Source organism: Herpailurus yagouaroundi, unplaced genomic scaffold, assembly GCF_014898765.1.
Source record: "Herpailurus yagouaroundi ecotype Mexico unplaced genomic scaffold, PumYag 391, whole genome shotgun sequence".
NCBI classification, from domain to species: domain Eukaryota; kingdom Metazoa; phylum Chordata; class Mammalia; order Carnivora; family Felidae; genus Herpailurus; species Herpailurus yagouaroundi.
The window spans coordinates 299,535-320,997 of NW_024412608.1; the positions used below are offsets into that span (position 1 = coordinate 299,535).

Sequence of the window (21,463 nt, forward strand, 5' to 3'; positions counted from 1 at the left end):
TTAGCTAACGATGGTATTTAAGCTCAAGTTCTAGCCACCTCTTTGAGTTACTTTTCCCTGAGTTTCTCCCATGTATATGAGATACACGTTAATCAACTTTTTTGGTTTTTGGTTTTCTCTTATTCATTAGTCTTTTGTAATAGAGGCTCCAGCCAAGAATTTAGAAGAGTAGAAGGAAAGGGTTTTCTTCTCTGTCCTACACCACCTAGTTAATGGTTGAACCAGCTGGAGCTGAGAATGCAACTGCACTTTTCCATGGAACCCTGGCTCCTGCTGCTGCCCCTGTGAGCACTCCAGTAGCTATTCTTGATAGCAGTAACAACAACAAAAACAACAACAAACAAATACATTAAAAACCAAAACACTTAGTTCATAAGGAATGAAAGAAAACTTGGTGGGGTTAATGTTCTATTTCTTCTTTTCTTCAACTTGATTAAGAAAATTGTCAAACTATTGAATCAAAAAGTTGAAATGGATGATAGAATGAATTTCATTTATATTCATTAGTTGTTAACATTTTTGCCTTTTTTTCTGAACAATCTGAAAATAAGTTATACATCCAGACACTTTACTACTAATTATTTCAGCATGCATCTCCTAAAAATAAGGACATTCACCTACATAACCATAATAAGATTACCAATAATAAAAATAATTTCCTAACATTATAATTCTTTTTTTTTAGTATGGAACACTTCATGAATTTGTATGTCATCCTTGCACAGAGGCCATGATAATCTTCCCTGTATCATTCCAATTTTAGTACCTGTGCTACCAAAGCAAGCACTAACATTACCTAATTCTAATTCTAATTTTAATTTCCCCAAACTATCCCCAAAATGTCTTTTACAACTAGATTTTGTTTTGTTTTATTCAACTAGGATATAATCAAGGTTTATACATTGTATTAGGTTATTTCTCTTTGGCTTCTTTTAATGTAAAACAATCCCTCAATTATTTTTATTATTTATTATACTGACTTTTTGAAAAATGCAGGCCATATGTCTTACAGAATGTTCCACTGTCTGGTTGTGTGTGTGTGTGTGTGTGTGTGTGTGTGTGTGTGTGTGTGATGCAGTTTAATGTTTTCTTCTACCACCTGTGTTTCCTATTAAATACCGAAGTTGGATGGTTTAGGTTAAAACTTTTTGGTAAAGTTATTTCACGGGTGATGCTTTCTATGTCATAGAGCATCTCATCAGAATGCACACATCAGGCATCCCACTCTTAGTAACTAGGTTGGACTGCATGGTTAAAGTGCTGGTCAGCAGATATTTCCCTTTGCAGTGAGCAAATAACTTGTGGAATGACACCCTGTTCTACCTTGTTCATTTCTGTAGCTCTCAGATCCTAGCACAGTCCACATGCCTGTGGTTTTGAGGAACTTGTTTGAGGAACAAGTTTGATGGATGCGTTCTACCTAGGCGCTACAAAGTTGAGCACAAGCACGCAGATCTCACCGAGGCACTTCCTTTCATGGATTATTCTGGAATAATAGAGACCTTGCAGCCCTAGGAGATGGTAGTAGGAATACCTACAGCAGGTACTGAGGAGTAACAAGGTTTCTGCTGATGGTTCAGGCTGAGTTCCCAGACCCATACTAAGTGCTTGGGAGGAGATGCCTTCTTTGAGAGACTGCTGGAGGAGGCTACCCAGAGCTGGGTAGAAGGCAGAAAAACAAAAACTTGTAAACTATCATTTCAAAGCTGGGAACAGTTTTCTGTTTTGCAATAAGTGAAGACTCAGAATCTTCCTTAGTTTTCAGGAAACCACTTGCCTAGTTCAGTAATGTTATGTAAATTTTAATCAGGAAATGTTTGAGCTAAATTGCTTATTATAATGTAAGAGGATGTCTACGCTTTTGCATAGTCATATCTCTTCAGAGCTTGTTCTCTTATGAGAAATCCTATTTTGTTTTGTTTTGTTTTGGAATGTGTGTGTGTGTGTGTGTGTGTGTGTGTGTGTGTGTGTGTGTATTGCCTGACCATGGTTTAAAAATTCTCTGCACATGGAACTGTTGCTCATTCTGATGGAGATGAGTGGAAGGGGCACCCCAAGATAGTCTGTATGTAGTCCTCACTGTTGTCATGAGGGCACCATCCACAGAAACTCCTTCACTGAATAGGAGAATGTGAATAGACTGGTTCCAAAGCAACCCTGGGCATTCCCAAAAACACCTGGGGAACATTTGAGGGGTAGCTTAAACTCATCTGCGTATGAAAGTTAAAGTATGACCTCATGGTGATGTAGTTTGATGTAGCACACAAAATGCTCTTACACCAGTGTGTACACATAAAACTTCTTTGAGAGAGCAGTGTGGGCATAGAAGTAGTGGACACAGAGGTAAGAGCCACCCACATCACTGGCAGCTTCGAGAGAGAACAAAAGGGACATGTTGGCACCAGATCCTTTCACATTTTAACAGGCAAAGACTGTCTTCTTTGGCCAGGAGTGGAGGGTAGCTGTCTATGGAATATCACCAAAAATGAGTCAGTGCCAGGTATACAGCAATTCTGTCACCTGCTGGCCTTGATATGTTATCAATGGGTCAGAATTTGGCCACATTAGAGTGGACCTCTTCAGTGGAATGAACACACTATCCAAAAGATTTCTTGATTCCTAGAATTCCACTTTTTTGATTCCTAGAATTTCTAGATACCTTAAACCTCTTAGCAATAAAGTTTGAGGAACCAGTCTCCACTTATCTCAAACTAACCATAAGCCCCCTCCCAAGTCCCCAGGGACAAGCAATGTACTTTTCAGGATCCACCCTGTGCAGGGTCTTGGGTAGCACTGGGACTAACTTTGCTCAGGCAGGTGTGGTTTATAGCACAGGGCCTAAGATCTCAAAGTCTTGTCTCCCTTAACATCTCTCTTTGTTAATTAATTTTTTTTCTAACTATTTATTTTTGAGAGTGAGAGAGACAGAGCATGAGCAGGGGAGGGGCAGAGAGAGAGAGGGAGACACAGAATCTGAAGCAGGTCCAGGCTCCGAGCTGTCAGCGCAGACCCCGACGCAGGACTTGAACTCAAAAACTGTGAGCTCATGACCTGAGCCGAAGTCGGATACTTAACCAACTGAGCCACCACCCAGGCACCCTGGGTTTATTGCATATATCTTATCACAATCTACCATGAAGTGATATTATACCATTTCACATATCATATAAGAATCATACAATAGCATACTTCCATTTCTCCCCTCCAAGTCTTTATGCTGTTGTTTTCATGCATTTTACTTTTAGTTATATTATAAACTTCCTAATACATCATTATTGTTTTTGTTTAAACAGTTAATTATCTTTTGAGACGCCAAGGAATACAGCCCTGCTATAAGAGAGGCTTTCTCAGACTGTGATCTGCCATCCACATTGGGACTGAGAGTCAGAAATGGTTGGGGCCCCAAGCCTTGCTCAAGAGCTTCCTATTAGTATTTCTCAGCTAGCATAAGGAGCAAGAAGCATGAGAGCCAGCATACTGACAAAGATCAGATGAAGGACATTGCCTTCCTCTTAAGCCTATTGTTTCTGATGGCCTCAAGAAGCTGCCCTTATGTTAAGGAAGAGAGAACTGCCATGCAGAGCAACCAGTCAATAACTGAAATTTCAGAATGCCGAGCTATGTTTAATGAGATGTTATTAAATATTTGGCTGCGGTCACTCAGTCATACCCCTGACGGGAGGCAAATAACCAGAAAGCCTAAGTGCCAGCGGGACTTGTACTGTCAACAAGACCACAAGTCAGGCCCGGAAGCTGCTCTTGAACCACAGGATTCCATCTAGTTCCCCCAGAGTCTGGCATTGCACTTTGCTCCTTTCAGCGCTATCCCCTTCTGCAGGCCAGCCTTCTGTTTTGCCTGAGCCTCACAGCGGTCATAGTGACCTGCCCAGCAGGGAAGTGTGGAGAAGCCACTCCTTACAAGATCTCCCTGACACTATTTAAGGGCCAGGGATCTGCCTGCTGGGCTAGATTTACCCTCGAGTCTGTCCCCCAGTCTCTACCCTGCCCCAATGCCAAGTCCAGTCTCTAGGTACAGCTCCTCTAGTTGGGCCTGAACTGCTACTGTCACCACCCAGGTGTTGAAAGAGGACACTTCAGATGTCATGAAATCTACCTGCCTGCCCAGGCAGGGTCCTTGATATATGGTCAACTATTAGCGTTTTCTCTCAAATAACTGAAGTGTCTCTGAATAGAACTTCCACCTGAGGTTCTAATTCTGGGAACCTTCTCAATTTACACAGGATTTTCTACTTTCCCCTCCATCCACCTACCCTTCAGACAGAAGATATTTTTGATCATGTTTTCTTCTGCCTTCTCTCCTCAAAACCAAAACATTTTTAGTTGAATTAAATTCAGATAAAAATTTTTGAGCCCTATTAAAGCTATGTAAGATACAGCTGGACTCAGAGGTGGAAAAGTAGGAAGGGGGCACTGGGTGGCTCAGTCAGTTAAGCATCGACTCTTGATTTCAGCTCAGGTCATGATCTCATGGTTCGTGAGTTCGAGCCCCATGTTGGGCTCTGTGAAGGCAGTGCAGAGCCTGCTTGGGATTCTCTCTTCCCCTCTCTCTGCCTCTTCCCCACTTGCATTGTTCTTTTCTTTCTAAATAAATAAATAAACTTAAAAAAAAAAAGTTAAAAAAAAAAAAAAGAATAGTAAGAAGGAATTTTCTGATCTCTATATCAAGGAATTTTTTTCCCTACTTGATAAGAAGTGGAATAGATCCAGGCTTGGTGAACCCTGAAGCTTATGCAATTTTGTGTCCCTCTTACACCAAAGAACATAAAACTCCAACTTCACACAAGATTAGTTTCCTTAAAATAAGGAAGAAAATCACAACAAATTAAAAACTATATAGGGGCGCCTGGGTGGCTCAGTCGGTTAAGCATCCAGTTTCAGCTCAGGTCACGATCTCATGGTTCGTGAGTTCGAGCCCTGCGTCAGGCTCTGTGCTGACATCTCAGAGCCTGGAGCCTGCTTCAGATTCTGTCTCTCTCTCTTTCTCTGACCTTCCTCTGCTCATGCTTTGTGTGTCTCTCTCTCAAAAATACATAAACGTTACAAAATTTTTAAAAAACATCTAAACTTTAGAAATACAAGAATCATAAAACCCAGAAAAATTACATATTTTCATAAACTGTCTGACATAACTCTATAACACTTTTTCCCCACATTTTTTGGTCCACGCACTGTCTGGTTGCTACTTTGTATAACAATAAATTTGTGAAATACTTTTTTATAGAAAAAAAAAGGATAATTTAGTCTTTCCTCTACCATGTTTGATCAAAGCTTGCTTTTCACGGTGCCTGAGTGGCTCAGTCAGTTAAGTGTTGGGGCTATGGGTTTTGGTTCAGGTTATGATCTCACGGCTTCGTGAGTTTGGGACCTGCACTGGGCTTGTGGTGACAGTGCAGAGCCTGCTTGGGATTTTCTCTCTCTCTCTTTCTCTGCCCCTCCCCTACTCACGCTCTCTCTCAAAAATAAATAAATGAACTTAAAAAAAAACCTTGCTTTTCATCGACAGTTTAGAAAAGTCACTTTCAACTTCTTCAGCTCAGCTTCACAATTCATTATTTGTAATGTCATGTATTGTTGAATTTTTCCCAAATTTGGAGAAAATTATCAAGTTCATTTTGTACAGGAGCTATATATAATTTCAGGGACTTTCAAGTTTTCTTGTTCAGTGTGTCATCTTATTCTTTGAATTGACAACACTCATTATCCAGTTTGCCACCAATATTCTTATAGTCGCGTATGTCAATGTTTTATATCAAGACAGCAAAAACTTAGTAAGAATCTACATAGATGTACTTGGGAGATGCCATTTCAGGCTGGAGAGAAGTTTGAGCACAAGCACGCCTAGCAAAGACAAGAGTTCAATGGATGAAGCAAAGGGTACATGGATGGTGGCAATAGGTGATAAGACTAGGGTAACAGAGCAGGCAGAAAGGTGGGAAAGAGTGTCAAACAAAGCAAATATCTGAGGACAGACTCTCATGCCTTTAAGTGTAAGAATCCAGTATAATTGTAAGTATAAGATTAGTATAAGTATATAGATTAAGTATAACCCAGACTTGTGTTAAGTTCATAAGATGAACCCTAGGTTGAATCCTAACTCTGCCAAGTACCAGCCTGGCAACAACATGACTTTCCACAAAAACGACTAGCTAGCAATATGAATATATCCCCCAAATCCCACTAACTGTATCTCCAAGTCAACTTCCCCTTAGTCATATCCTCAAAATACCCCAATCATTCCCACACCAGCAGACTCAAGAGGAAGTATGATGGGGGCGCCTCGATGTCTCAGTCGGTTAAATGGCCGACTTTGGCTTAGGTCATGATCTCACGGTTTGTAGGTTCGAGCCCCGTGTTGGGGTCTGTGCTGACAGCTCAGAGCCTGGAGCCTGTTTCGGATTCTGTGTCTCCCTCCCTCTCTCTGCTCCTCCCCTGCTCGTATTCTGTCTTCCTCTCTCAAAAATAAATAAACATTAAAAAAAAAAAGAGGAAGTATGAGGGAGGGAGAGCTGAAGCAGTAAGAAGACCCTGCCCTAATTACAGTTAAAATGTTTTCTGTAAATTTTATAAAAACATATGACTACATGAACACATTGCTAGGGACTCTCCCAGGGCCATGCAAGGGGCTTATGCAAGTGAGGGGCCCAGAAATGTAAGTTTCTCTAGTTTCATTGTACATTCATCTCTTGGTGGAGAGCATAAAACAAAAACCACATACACACTATATTAGTTATTTCGTGTTGAGTAACAAATTATATCAAAATTTAGTGCCTTCAAACCACATACATTTATTATTTCAGTTTCTGAGGGTCAGGAATCCAGGCGCAGCTCAGTTGAATCCTCTGCTTCATGGTCTCTCACAAGGCTGCAGTCAAGGTGTTGGCCTAGGGTCTACAGTCTCATCTGAAGACTCAACTGGGGAAAGAATGGCTTCTAAGCTCATTCACGTGGTTGTTAGTAGGATGCACTGCCTTGAGGACTGTTAGACTAAAGGCCTCATTTCCTAGTTGGCAGATGGCTAGAGGCCACCCTCAGTTCCTTGCCACATAGGCCTGTCCAACATGGCAGCTTGCTTCATTAAAACTAGGAAGAGAGAGTTTACTAACAAGACAGGAGTCACAATCATTTAGAATTAAATCATGGAAGTGACATCTTATTATCTCTACTGTAGTCTATTGATTTCAAGCAAGTCACTAAGTTTAGACACTTGGAGGCATCAAGAAGCAAGCCAGTCTCTAGAATAATTTTTAGTCTCCTTCCACCGGCAGAGACAACAAGCAGGACACAACCTGGCTGGTTGGCCTACAGCATACAGCAGGAAGTAGAAATGCCTCTCACACACTGTGGCCATAGGAAGTGGTGGCGATGGAATGCCAGACTCCAGTCTAAATGGCTCATGCTAAGATTCAGGTTTCAAAATGAATCATTAAATGCAGAAGTGGGACAGATACCAAAGTCAAGAACAGAGGCAACTGGAGTTGGACAAGAAGTGATTCGGGGAGTCCTTTAGGTAAAAGGCCAGCACCTGTGGCAGGGTGTTTAGCTATCTTCAGGTTATCTTTGCATAGGCAGGTGGTCCAGTAAAAGGTTGGGATATGATACACAGAAAGGACATAATAAAGAGTTAGCAACCATGTGAAACAAACACTTGCCTGCTTTTTCTTTCTCCCCTCTCTGGAGACCTTTTGAGGGCCACTCTAACTTTTCCTCTTTCTTTCTCTCCTTTTTTTTTTTTTTAATATTCATTTATTTTGAGGGGGGAGGGGCAGAAAGAGAGAGAGTGAGTGCATCTCAAGCAGGTTCTGTGCTACCAGCCCAGAGCCTGACACAGGGCTCAATCTCACAAACCGTGAGACCATGACCTGAGCCAAAATCAAGACTCAGATGCTTAACTAAGTCACCCAGATGTCCCAGTGAAATTTTATTTTTTTAACAACTTTCTTGAGATATAACTCACACACCATACAATTTGCCTATTTAAAGTGTAGAAGTCAATGGTTTTTATTGTTTCCACAGAGTTGTGCAATGATTATCACAATGAATTTTAGATAATTTTCATCATCCCCCAAAGAAATCCCACATTCCTTAGTAGGCATGTCCCATTTCCCTCCACCAGCACCTCCAACCCCTAGGCAATCACTATTCTGCTTTACCTTTCACTGCCTATTTGAAATTAAAAGATCACATGCTCTATAGATCTCACCTAATAACACTTCTCAGTGACCACAAACCTTCGACAAACAAGGTAAGTCTGTGAGTAGAACACCAGGCTTTGCATAGTGAGTCACCGGGATGGGACGTGGTGATGACTCTGTGATGATAAAACCCGAGCAAAGCAGCGATGGAGGCAAAAATCCCTGGACAGCAGAGTCAAAGGCCAAAGTTCATGGCTAAAGACTAACAGAAATGCCACAGCACCAGTGCCACTTTATTGGATCACAGTAGTCTCCCAAATTCTTTTCTGGAAGGCCTAGGAAGAGAGTCCCACAGCAGGATAAAGCTCTTGGGCTTTGGAGTCGGAGGGCCAAGTATAAATACTGGTTTCACACTTGCTAGTTGTGTGAACTTGGGCTGACATACTTCTTAAGCCTCACTTTCCTGATGGGTAAAGAAACCAGGATTAGGATGGGTAGAGCACAGTGTGCAGGCTCACAGAACTTCCCTCTCTGCAGCTGAGAGCTTGACACACAACTGGACCCCCAAGAGGCATGGAGGTCTTGCCTTCCCACATCCACCAACTCCAGGTGCATTTAAAAAAATTTTTTTTAATGTTTATTTATTTTTGAGAGAGAGAGAGAGAGAGAGAGAGAGAGAGACAGCATGAGCAGGGGAGGGGCAGAGAGAGAGGGAGACACAGAATCCGAGGCAGGCTCCAGGCTCTGAGCTGTCAGCACAGAGCACAATGCGAGCCTCGAACCCACGAAACACAAGGTCATGTTCTGAGCTGAAGTCGGATGCTTAACCAACTCAATCACCCAGGCACCCCGCCAAGTGCATTTTTGAAAGAATGATCACATGACCATAAAAGCAGGGAATTGTCCTTTGGCTGTTCCAACCTCTGCAGCTGTGCTGCTGGGGCTCAGCTTGCTCAGGCCCAGGAAAGTCCAGGGCAGCTTGCCACACAGAACTTTCTAATGAGCATCCATCCACTGTCCCCCTTGAAGCTGGGCCAGGTTATTTACTACCCCACTGTGGCGGAGTCAGGGTCTGGACTCAGGTTCTTCCTCCCTTGACCATATGACCCCACAGAGTGGACCCACCCCCTACACTCGAGTTGTATGGGCACCTAAACACCTCCCCCTGCCCCATCTTTTCCCACCCCACCAGCATCTTCTCCCAAGGAACTGGATTTTTTTGCACATGCAAATACACACACACACACACACACACACACACACACACACACCTCTACCTTTTGGTTCTGTTGGCTCTTCAAGGCAAACACAGGAACAGAGCCTATTGACCCAACCCTGAAAGAGAAGCTGTAAACTGTCTTGCCCAGGGATCTCCAGACCTGCACTGAATAGACCCTGGGAGAAAGGAAGGCCTACCCAGCTTCCTAAGTTTCTCCACCCAAATTCTTTGTCCTAAGACAACTGTATAACTCTGTTATACAGAGGCACTGCCAACCAGTGCCTCAGGGTAGGAATCTGGAGGCACTCGCAGTGGCCTCAACCTAAAACTCAGGAAAGGAGTGAGGCTTTCATGATATCAGCCAGGCCCAAGACACCCAACTCCAGCAAGCCTGAGCAAAAATGGGAATGTACTGGTTCAAAGGGTGGTGAGGATGGGATGGCAGTGGATCCAGGGCTCCATACTGTCCTGAGTCACCTTTGCTCTCTTCACTCCCATTTTTCTGTTTCCATGGGTGTTGTCTTTTGCCAATGGGAAACTTTCTGCAGATAGTCAGGGAGCTGGTGGGGTAACCCCATTTAGCAACCCCGAGAAAAACAGCTCCCCTCTCCCAGCCCCAGAGGATTCCAACAGGCCCTGCTTGATCACATGCCCAGCTCACCAGTCCTGGGGCTCCACCCATCTCCAGGAGAAGGATGGAGCAAGGCATTTTGGGCAGGCAAAAATAGTAGTTTCAATAGTCCTCTACATGGCAGCTGTTTTCAAACATGGGAAACTTCTCCTCGCTGAGTAAAAATAGAGCCCAAATGCTCTAAAATAGAGGAAGAGTCTGGAAGGCCAAGAAAGCTGCCAAGAACAGCCATTCTGTAAATAAAGCACTATGTGCTAGAGTAGGACAAGGAACCTCCTGGAAAGCAAGTCATAGCAGGCTATCCTTGAGCACACTGGCATCTCCTGACCCTGGCTGAGGAGCCCCTGCTCTCATCTAGAGGGAACGAGGTTACTTTAACTTGGGCCTCCTTGCCCGGTGTGGGAAGAAAATGCAGGCCTCTCCCACATGAGACTTTGCTGCTCCCTCTACCCATGACCAGACCCTCCTCCTCCGGTGTGACCCCTAAAAGTCGCCCAGTGCTGCAAACCACCCCCTTGTTGGAGAAAACTCCACCAGCTTTTATGGGAGGAGGTGCACCTCTGGACCATTCCAGGACCACGAGGAAAGGGACTGTGGGTCTTCAGGTTCTGGTCCAGACTCCCACCACAAGGGATATGGGGGAACTTCCGCCCCAGCCATGGACACCTCGAAGTAAACACATTCTGCAAAGACAGTTGAACCCTTCCTCCTGTTCCACGGGGGCTCTGCCCCTGACCTGCAGTAACAGTAGGCTGTTGCCCTGCACTGATCCCCACGTGCTGAGGAGCATTAACCTTCTGTGCCCTTCTGGAAGCTTCAGATATTTTGAATGAGAGTGCCAACCACACTGCAAGGAAGTGACCAGCAAGAGGTGGATCAGCATGGGATGCAGAGGATAATGAAGGAACAGAAGGAGCCAAACCAGAGGAAGAAAACGAGAGAAAGAACAGGAACAGAGGGAGCAACAATGATGATGAAAAAACCAACAGCCACCATTCACTGAGCACTTACTACACGCCAGGCTCCAAGCACTTCCCACACACTAGCTTATTTAATTATCTGGACATTTAAAAAAATATTTTTTACATGTTTATTTATTTTTGAGAGAGAGAGAGAGGGAAAGAGAGAGAGAACACAAATGGGGAAGGGGCAGAGGGAGAGAGGGAGACAAAGGATCCAAAGCAGGCTCTGCAATGACAGCAGACAGTAGTAGAGAGTCTGACTCGGGGCTTGAACTCACTAACTGTGAGATCATAACCAGAGCTGAGGTCACACATTCAACCGGCTAAGCCACCCAGATGCCCCTATCTGTACATTTTATTTTATTTTATTTTATTTTATTTTATTTTATTTATATATGAAATTTATTGTCAAATTGGTTTCCATACAACACCCAGTGCTCATCCCAAAAGGTGCCCTCCTCAATACCCATCACCCACCCTCTCCTCCCTCCCACCCCCCATCAACCCTCAGTTTGCTCTCAGTTCTCAACAGTCTCTTATGCTTTGGCTCTCTCCCACTCTAACCTCTTTTTTTTTTTTTTTCCTTCCCCTCCCCCATGGGTTCCTGTTAAGTTTCTCAGGATCCACATAAGAGTGAAACCATATGGTATCTGTCTTTCTCTGTATGGCTTATTTCACTTAGCATCACACTCTCCAGTTCCATCCACGTTGCTACAAAAGGCCATATTTCATTTTTTCTCATTGCCACGTAGTATTCCATTGTGTATATAAACCACAATTTCTTTATCCATTCATCAGTTGATGGACATTTAGGCTCTTTCCATAATTTGGCTATTGTTGAGAGTGCTGCTATGAACATTGGGGTACAAGTGCCCCTATGCATCAGTACTCCTGTGTCCCTTGGATAAATTCCTAGCAGTGCTATTGCTGGGTCATAGGGTAGGTCTATTTTTAATTTTCTGAGGAACCTCCACACTGCTTTCCAGAGCGGCTGCACCAATTTGCATTCCCACCAACAGTGCAAGAGGGTTCCCGTTTCTCCACATCCTCTCCAGCATCTATAGTCTCCTGATTTGTTCATTTTGGCCACTCTGACTGGCGTGAGGTGATATCTGAGTGTGGTTTTGATTTGTATTTCCCTGATAAGGAGCGACGCTGAACATCTTTTCATGTGCCTGTTGGCCATCCGGATGTCTTCTTTAGAGAAGTGTTTATTCATGTTTTCTGCCCATTTCTTCACTGGGTTATTTGCTTTTCGGGTGTGGAGTTTGGTGAGCTCTTTATAGATTTTGGAGACTAGCCCTTTGTCCGATATGTCATTTGCAAATATCTTTTCCCATTCCGTTGGTTGCCTTTTAGTTTTGTTGGTTGTTTCCTTTGCTGTGCAGAAGCTTTTTATCTTCATAAGGTCCCAGTAATTCACTTTTGCTTTTAATTCCCTTGCCTTTGGGGATGTGTCGAGTAAGAGATTGCTACGGCTGAGGTCAGAGAGGTCTTTTCCTGCTTTCTCCTCTAAGGTTTTGATGGTTTCCTGTCTCACATTCAGGTCCTTTATCCATTTTGAGTTTATTTTTGTGAATGGTGTGAGAAAGTGGTCTAGTTTCAACCTTCTGCATGTTGCTGTCCAGTTCTCCCAGCACCATTTGTTAAAGAGACTGTCTTTTTTCCATTGGATGTTCTTTCCTGCTTTGTCAAAGATGAGTTGGCCATACGTTTGTGGGTCTAGTTCTGGGGTTTCTATTCTATTCCATTGGTCTATGTGTCTGTTTTTGTGCCACTTATCTGTACATTTTAAATGTACAAGCTTTTATTTATTTTTTTTTTAAGTTTATTTATTTATTTATTTAGAGAGCACACACGAGCCAGGGAGGGGCAGAGACAGAGGGAGGGAGAGATCTCAAGCGGGCGCAGAGCCTGACACGGGGCTCGAACCCATGAACCGTGACATCATGACCTGAGCTGAAACCAAGTGTTGGATGCTGAACCGACTGAGCCACCCAGGTGCCCCGGTACAAACTTTTAAATGTACAAATGTCCCCCAAGATATTTCTTAACTGCAAAGAGAAAGACAGCACCTTACAAAGGAGAAACCCAGTCAACATATTAAAATGACCAGGAATCAGACATTATTAACCCTCACTATGATGCACTGAGAAGGACAAAACATCACTTCTGTGGCATTCTTGCCCCAAATACACAACCTCATTCTAATTGCGAGAACACAGCAGACAAACCTAAATTGAAGGACATTCGACTCCTCAGAAATACTCTTCAAAAGTATTAAAGTCATAGAAGGCAAAGAAACATGAAGAAACTGCAATAGACTGGAGGAGTTCAAGAACAAGTGGGATCTTGAACAGGATCCTGGAACAGAAAATGGGCATTAGTGAGGGCAAAAATGGTAAAATTAAAGACCTGTAGTGTAGGTAAGAGAATATTTATTTCCTGTTGTTGGTTCATCTAGTGCCAATTGTGATCATTGCAACGTGGCTGTGTTAACATCAGGAAAGTTGGGGCGGGTAGATGGGTACTCTCGAACTACAACTTTTCTGTGAGTCAAAAATTAATTCAAAATTAAAAATTTTTTAATTATTTTTTAATTTTATGTTTTTGGGGCAGTTTTTTGTTTGTTTATTTTTATTTTAAATATTTTTTTTTAATTTTTGAGAGAGAGAGAGAGATGGAGCACAAGCAGGGGAGGGGTAGAGAGAGAGCGAAACACAGAATCTGAAGCAGGCTCTAGGCTCCGAGCTGTCAGCACAGTGCCTGATGTAGGCACGAACCCACAAACTGTCAGTGCATAGCCCAACATGGGGCTTGAACTTGTGAACTCTGAGATCATGACCTGAGCCGAAGTTGGATGCTTAACCAACTGAGCCACCCAGGTGCCCCTAGTTTGTTTATTTATTTTTGAGAGAGAGGGAGAGAGCACGAGCAGGGGAGGGGCAAAGAGAGAGAGAGAGGGAGGGAGACAGAGAAGTGGGACTTGAACCCACAAACCATGAAATCAAGAGTTGGATATTTAACCGACTGAGCTGCTACCCAGGTGCCCTTGAATTTAAAGTTTTCTATGTGCAAGATTTCTCCAAACAAAGCAATCCATCTCAGAAGAGTAACTTACTGGATTGGTCTACCAGCAGGGAAAAACATCCAGACTTTGGATAAGGCAGAGAATATTTTTGTGTACAATGATGTGGTATCCTAGGATACTAGAATACTATATCCTAGGATATAGGATATGCCTTTTTGTTAAGCAGGTCCTCACTTGCAGGGACTGGGCTGGTACCCATTTCAATAAGCACCTCTGTAGTTTCTGGAGGTGGAAGAGCAAGTCAGGCTGCCTCCTGCCATGAAATGCTGCCCCACAGCTTCATGGGGCAGTGGGCTCTCCATGATGTTGTTCTGCGTCTTCTGTCCTGTTCTTCAACCCAGCAGGGCTCAGCAAGTGGGAAAGTTCTTAGCTTTCTTGACAGTGCATCACAGCCCCTCCTCTTTCATTCCTTCCTCGGTGACTCACTTTAGGAGGCTTTCACAATCAAATAAATAAAGGTATTTCCCACCAACCTTAAGCTTGACAACCTCAACCCTCAGTGTCCACCAATCCTTTCTTATATCCCACAGAGGAAAAGTCAGTGTGACATTACTGCTATCTAAGCAGTTGAGGTTTGCCTACATTTGCTTATCTTCTTTATCTTTGTGCTTCTCTGGGTTTCTCCCATCTCATCAACCTGGAGGGTAACAGCAGATCAGAGGCTGTTGCTGAGAATCTGTAGCCCTGGCCTCCTGGCTGACTGCAGGTTGGTCCTCAAGTTTCAAATGAGCAAAACAGATGGAACTTCCACCTTGTCACTGTGCTGGACCTTGGCACCTGTCATCTGGCTCCTGGGTCTCCCTCCACCCAGTTAGGTTTTCTGCTAGGCCCTGCAAGCCTGCCCATTGGCTGTCTTTGTGCTGAGCCAGCAAAGCTCTGTTTTCATTCTCTTTTCTCCACCCCACAGACTGGAAACAAATTATCCAATGATTAGTTAACACTTCATCACTGTGCCACATTTTGCAATGAGGTGGGACAAGTGGAAAAAAAGGAATTCTGATCTCAGTGCCTTGAACCCTTGAACAACAGCAGGAAGAGCCCAGAAGGCTACTGATTCAAAGGAGGCGAGGGTTGAACATTTCTCTACTGCCCAAGGAGACTTGGGGTGGGGCCAGAGTGAGGCTGGGACGGCTTGATCACTTCCCACCCACGTAGCAATTTTTGGCAGCTGAGGGAGTGCTGCCTGGGCAGGCTTGGCTGTCTGTGAACCAAACCCAGAGCCCTCTTCCCAAGGCCACCTCCCTGGCTATGAGAAACCGAGCTGGGGACCCCAATTCAGGAGAGTGGGCAGTGTTTGTCTCCTCCTCCTACTAAAATCACCTTGAAATGACAATAACGGGATACAAAAATGAAGAAACCCAAAGTGGTGTTGGCAACAAAGATGGTACCATCAACAGAAAGATCACTTCTGAAAGATAGGAAATATATGCAATTATATTACTGGACAAGCTGAAAGAAGGGAAGCACAGCCCAGAATACGGTCAAGAGAAAGCTGCAGGGATATGGGGCTAACATTCACAGGGGAGCTCCACAAAGTCTCCCAGCTTGCAGGAGGCAGTGGGGATGATTTACTGCGGCGCTGGCTGCATCATAGCTGGCCCAACCCGTCCAAACACACACACACACACACACACACACACACACACACACACACACACAGAGTTGGGTGAGCATGAGCTCAGATGCTTATACGCTAAGAAATGTTTCCTAGACAGAGAGATACAATGTTCTGGTTGGCAGGAGAAGCTGAGTAGTACACGATGAAATAGACCCAAAGCAAAAAGGAGGAAAGGCAGCTCCAGCATCTGGTCTCCAGCCTACCTGTCTCCCACCTGCTCAGTCCCTGAAAGGGTATCAGCCTCTACCAGGACACTACTCATACACACCCTCACTCAGCCTCCCCATGCAAGGAAGTGGTTTTGGGGATGAATGGCCCTGAAAAGAAACAGTTCCCAGGAAGTGACACAAGTCAGTTCAGCGCATTCATTCACAGAAATGGCCAAGGATCACTTCGTATTCTCTTCCATGAAAATTAAAGTGAAAACCAGCTAACTAAGGCCTGAGATACTTCACTAAGAATTATCAAAATAAAACAGGACTAACTCTTCTAAGTCACTGCACCCACAAAGAACAGGCTGCAATGGAAGGCAGAGTAATAAACAAGATATTGCTTTTTGAAAATTAAAAAAGAAAAAGGATGGCCAAAATAAAAAAGTTCTATAGAGGGCTAAGTAAAAGAATGATTAAGACCAGAAAACTGTGTGTATGTGCACGCACGGCACGCTGCAAACAGCTTTGTTTCCATTTGGTCCGTGGCTTGGGACAGGGCTCCAGGGTGGTTAAAAAGCTGCCTGGTGGCTGCAGGGAGAGGCTCGGGCACAAGCCCTGGTCCGGGGGGTTGCATGCCAGAGAGGCCCCTCAAAGGCTGCCGGGCTTCAGAGGCTTCTAGTCATGCTTGAGGACTTTATTTATTTTTTATTTTTTTAATATTTATTTTTGAGAGAGAGAGAGAGAGAGAGACAGATGAATAGAGACAGAGGGTGAGCGGGGGAGGGGCAGAGAGAGAGGAAGACACAGAATCTGAAGCAAGCTCCAGGCTCTGAGCCATCAGCACAGAGCCTGACACAGGGCTGGAACTCAGGAACCATGAGATCATGACCTGAACCGAAGTCGGACACTTAGCTGACTGAACCACCCAGGTGCCCCTTGAGGGCGAGCCTTTAGAAGAAATACTCGCCCAGCCCAGCCTGGGGGCCATCCCGCCTGCAGGGGTGAGTCAGGTGGTCACCCGTCTTCTTGATCCCCTTCTCATCCTGGTCCTCCAGGAAGTCACAGAGATGGGGGCCCGCACAGGCAGAACCCAGGGCACGCAGAGCCAAACGGGCCCGGTTCAGATTCTTCACCAGAACCAGGGCGGTGTCTGTGGCGTCCAGGGTTTTATTACTCTCATCCTGGAACAGCTTCTGCCTGGTCCTGGTCCTGGAAGAGGGTGTGGCTGCCTGGGCAACTTCCGGGGACACTCCACACCCTTGCACCCTTGCCAACACGTGGAAGTAAATGACCCATGCCCTCCAGATTCCCATTGTCACGGTCAAAATAGAAGCCCAGAGAGAGGTAGGTGTAGGAGGCCTGCAGGTGCGTGTTGACCAGGAGGCTGACAGCTCCCTACACCTCGGTGAAATAATTCTGAGGAATCCGGGGAGCTCACGGTTGATGGGTAAGAAGGAGCTAAGCTCAAAATAGGGTGTTGGCCAGTCCCAGAGGCAAAGGATGGCCGAGAAGATGGCTCCAAAGGTTGTGACTGGAAAAAAGGTTGGAGGGTGGTCAGGAGGCTGGTAGAAGGGGCGTCCCTGCATCCGTTCCATCCAGACACTGTTGAAGCAAGAGACAGATCCGTGGGGCATACTGCAGGAAACCAAACTATTTTTGTAGTGGATTGCAGTGCAAGTTACAGCACACTCTAATCGGCCAAAAATCACCACACACTTAGAATGGGTCACTATCCTGGTGGGAACATTATACGTCAATAAAGCTGTTGTAAACAAGAGCCCAGCCCCCTTAGGCCTTAAGAGGGATCATTCGGGGCATACTTTCCACACTGTTCTTCTCCACAGATGTCCCATGGGATTGAGCTCCAGATCCATGCTGGCAGTTGGCTTAACACACACTCCTTATTGGCTGCCTTTCTTCCCAACATCACCTTCTCACAGAACATGTACCCAAGAAACTAATTGTGCTAGAATCCTTCTCTAGAGGTCTATTTCTGGAAGAACCCAAACCAAGGGCAGGATATGTTTTCATTTTGTACTCTTCTGATAGTTAAAGAAGAAGTGGTAGGGGCGCCTGGGTGGCGCAGTCGGTTAAGTGTCCGACTTCAGCCAGGTCACGATCTCGCGGTCCGTGTGTTCGAGCCCCGCGTCAGGCTCTGGGCTGATGGCTCAGAGCCTGGAGCCTGTTTCCGATTCTGTGTCTCCCTCTCTCTCTGCCCCTCCCCCGTTCATACTCTGTCTCTCTCTGTCCCAAAAATAAATAAACGTTCAAAAAAAAAAAGAAAATTAAAAAAAAAAAAAAGAAGTGGTAAAGTTGGTGCCAGGATCAGGGTTACTGATGACATTTCAAAGAAAGGTTAAGAAAGCCAATCTGGGGAAGGACTTGATGACGAGCCAGGAGAGAGTTTAGTTGAAGACAGGCCAGGAAAAGGCATGTCCCAGGACAGTAGGTCTCCAGGGCACTGAGAAGCCCTTGCTGGGATGTAAGTTCTTCCCAAGGCTTACTGCTAAAGTAGGACGAGAACATTCCCCTGATGCGGGACAGCTGTCAGGAAACTGCAAGCACCTTTGTTCAACTGCCAGGCCTCTTAGAAATAAGCCCTTGGATTACAATCAAATTAAAAACTCTACTTTTGTTGCCTCGGCACAATCAATATACCTCCCCTTTCACAATGCACACTAGGCAGGAAGAAAGCAACTATCAGAGCTCAAAAGCCACCACGGTTGCTTGGGTGGAAATTGCTAACCACAGAGAGTGATGGAAAAGAAGGAAATACACCTAAGTAGGATTCCACTTTTCAATTTAAGTGTTTTAAAACTTTCTATATATGCATGGAATACACACGCTAATGTTGCATTTCAATTATTCTAAGGAGTAATAGTTTACACTTTAATATCTCTGCCATTGAGGCATATCATACAACTGACATAAATCATATTGAATGGATTTTAGTGGTAAATAAAATATTACAGGTTAAAATTTACAAATACACTTTATATACAATGTGACAAGATTTTTTGGCTCCTTAAGTATTAAAATGCCTCTTTCTTGGCCTCTACCTTTTCAAAGTATTACTTTGAGACCTAAGTGAATCAGGACAAATACTTTAATTTTTCAGATTTACTGTTAACTCTAACAAGGTGAAGTTCAGCTTCAAGATTATGTGGCAGATGTTCCTAGCATTTAAAGCACATAACCAATTTAAGCATCTGACTCTGGATTTCAGCTGAGGTCATGATCTCATGGTTTGTGAGATTGAGCCCCACGTCGGGCTCTGCACTGACAGCACGGAACCTGCCTGGTATTCTCCCTCTCTCTCCCTCTCCCTCTGCCCATCCCCCAGCTCGTGCAGTCTCTCTCAAAATAAATAAATATTTAAAAAAATAAAACGGGTGCCTGGGTGGCTCAGTCGGTTAAGCATCCGACTTCAGCTCAGGTCACGATCTCATGGTTTGTCAGTTCGAGCCTCACATCAGGCTCTGTGCTGACAGCTCAGAGCCTGGAGCCTGCCTCAGAATCTGTCTCCCTCTCCTTCTGCCCCTTCCCTACTTGCACTCTGTCTCTCCCTCTCAGAAATAAACATTTAAAAAAATAAAAATAAAATAAAACGTATATCCAATATACAATTAACATCAAGGAAAATTTATCCAGTAATTCCCACAGCCCAGCTCATGAAGTATTTGTTTTCAACTGTTCTACACAAGAATTTTTACTTCATCTGACATTTTTCATTAAGAAGGCAAATCACACTGAATTTGGCCCAAGTAAAGGCTTTATTCATTTCAGCTTTCTTGGAAGTGAAAATAAGTCATCCTTTGCCTTAATAAATGCATCTTTTCTCTTTCTGCATCTGAGGGGACCAAGACAACCCAGAACACCAAATATTCCAGACCACTGTCAATCAGGAGTAGCAAAGCAGATGGTCATACCTGGGGGGAAGGGGAAGGCGCTTTAATTCTGGATTCAATTTCCAAGTGACTCAGAGTATTCCCTTCGTGCCCTTCTGTTCTGTTCTCCCTTGACCAACTAAAGAAAGGAAACCAGGGCAGGGATGTCTCCTTCATCCTTTCCCTTTTAACACCTGCTTGGGTTCGTTGAAATTTAAACCCTGGCAATGTTCATTGAGCCTTGAACTTCAAACTTAGAATCGACATGACTTGGGAGTAGCCGTGAAAAAGGTCCAAACACATTTCTGCTAGAGCTCAGGTGAGTAGTTCTCAAAGAGTGAATTAGACGGTGATGCTTACATCCATGAGGTGGAGGTTCAGGGGAGAATCCATCTCGTAGGCACCAAGAGAGGGTTTCGTGAACTCAAAGATCGGTTGGTGCCATGATAGAGCCAAAGGCAACATGTAAAGGTTTAAAACCCAGTATATCCTGTTGCTAAAAAAAGGACACAAACCCCCAAATAGACATGGGGTAGGATAATACAGTCTTTAAGATGCTGCTTTAGAGACAAGAATATACAATGGAGAAAGGATAAGTCTCTTCAATAAATGGTGTTGGGAAAACTGGACAGCTACATGTAAAAGACTGAAACTGGACCACTTTCTTACACCACACACACAAAAATTAAACTCAAAATGGATTACAGACCTAAATGTGAGATCTGAAACCATAAAACTCCCAGAAGAAAATATAGATAATTTCTTTGACATCTGCCATAACAACATTTTTCTAATATGTCTCTTCAGGCAAGCGAAACAAATCAAAAACTAACTATAGAGGCTACACCAAAATAAGAAGCAAAAGAAACCATCAACAAAACAAAAAAGGCAACCTACTGAATAAGAGAAAACATTTGCACATGATATAACCAGAAAACGGTTAGAATCCAAAATAGAGAGAGAGGGGCGCCTGGGTGGCTCAGTCGGTTGGGTGTCTGACTTCAGCTCAGATCATGATCTCACAGCTCGTGAGTTCAAGCCCCACATCAGGCTCCGTGCTGACAGCTCAGAGCCTGGAGCCTGCTTCGGATTCTGTGTCTCTCTCTCTTTCTCTACCCTTCTCCGTTCATGCTCTGTCTCTCTCGGTCTCAAAAATAAACATTAAAAAATTTTAAAAATATATAGAGAGAGAACTTCTATAACACGAAAAAAATAATCCAATTAAAAATGGGCAGAGAACACGAATGGACATTTTTCCAAGGAAGACCCACAGATGGCCAAAAGACACATGAAAAGATGCTCAGTATCTCAGTGTCATCATTAGGGAAATGCAAACCAAAACCAGAATGAGATATCACTTCATTGGCTAGAATCAAAATGACAATAACAAGTGTTGACAAGGATGCAGAGAAAAAGGAATCTTCATGCATCATTGATGGGAATGCAAATTGGTACATGCATACACGTATACGAGATTCCTCCAAAAATTACAAATACAAATACTGTATGATCTATATAATTCCACTACTGGTATTTACCTACAGAAAATAAAAACACGAATTCAAAAATATCTACACACCCCTATGCTTACTGCAGCATTATTTACAACAGTTAAGATATGGAAGCAACTCAGGGGGCCATGCATAGATTAATGGATAAAGAAGATGTGGTATATACACATAGTGGAATATTACTCGGCCATAAAACACAATGAGATCTTGCCATTTGTGACAACATAGATGGACCTAGA

The 21,463-nt window shown here is 43.9% G+C and overlaps 1 protein-coding gene and 1 non-coding gene across 2 annotated transcripts; both read right to left on the reverse strand.

The window, feature by feature from the left end:
* Positions 1-680: 680 nt before the first annotated feature.
* On the reverse strand, positions 681-787 carry LOC121022310 (U6 spliceosomal RNA). The gene has a single exon (XR_005786899.1). It is a non-coding gene; the product is annotated as a U6 spliceosomal RNA (small nuclear RNA).
* Positions 788-16,776: 15,989 nt separating this feature from the next.
* Positions 16,777-17,867, reverse strand: LOC121022305 (uncharacterized). The gene has a single exon (XM_040463325.1). The coding sequence runs from the start codon at positions 17,458-17,460 to the stop codon at positions 16,777-16,779; it is 684 nt and encodes a 227-aa protein (XP_040319259.1). The 5' UTR covers positions 17,461-17,867.
* Positions 17,868-21,463: the final 3,596 nt, after the last annotated feature.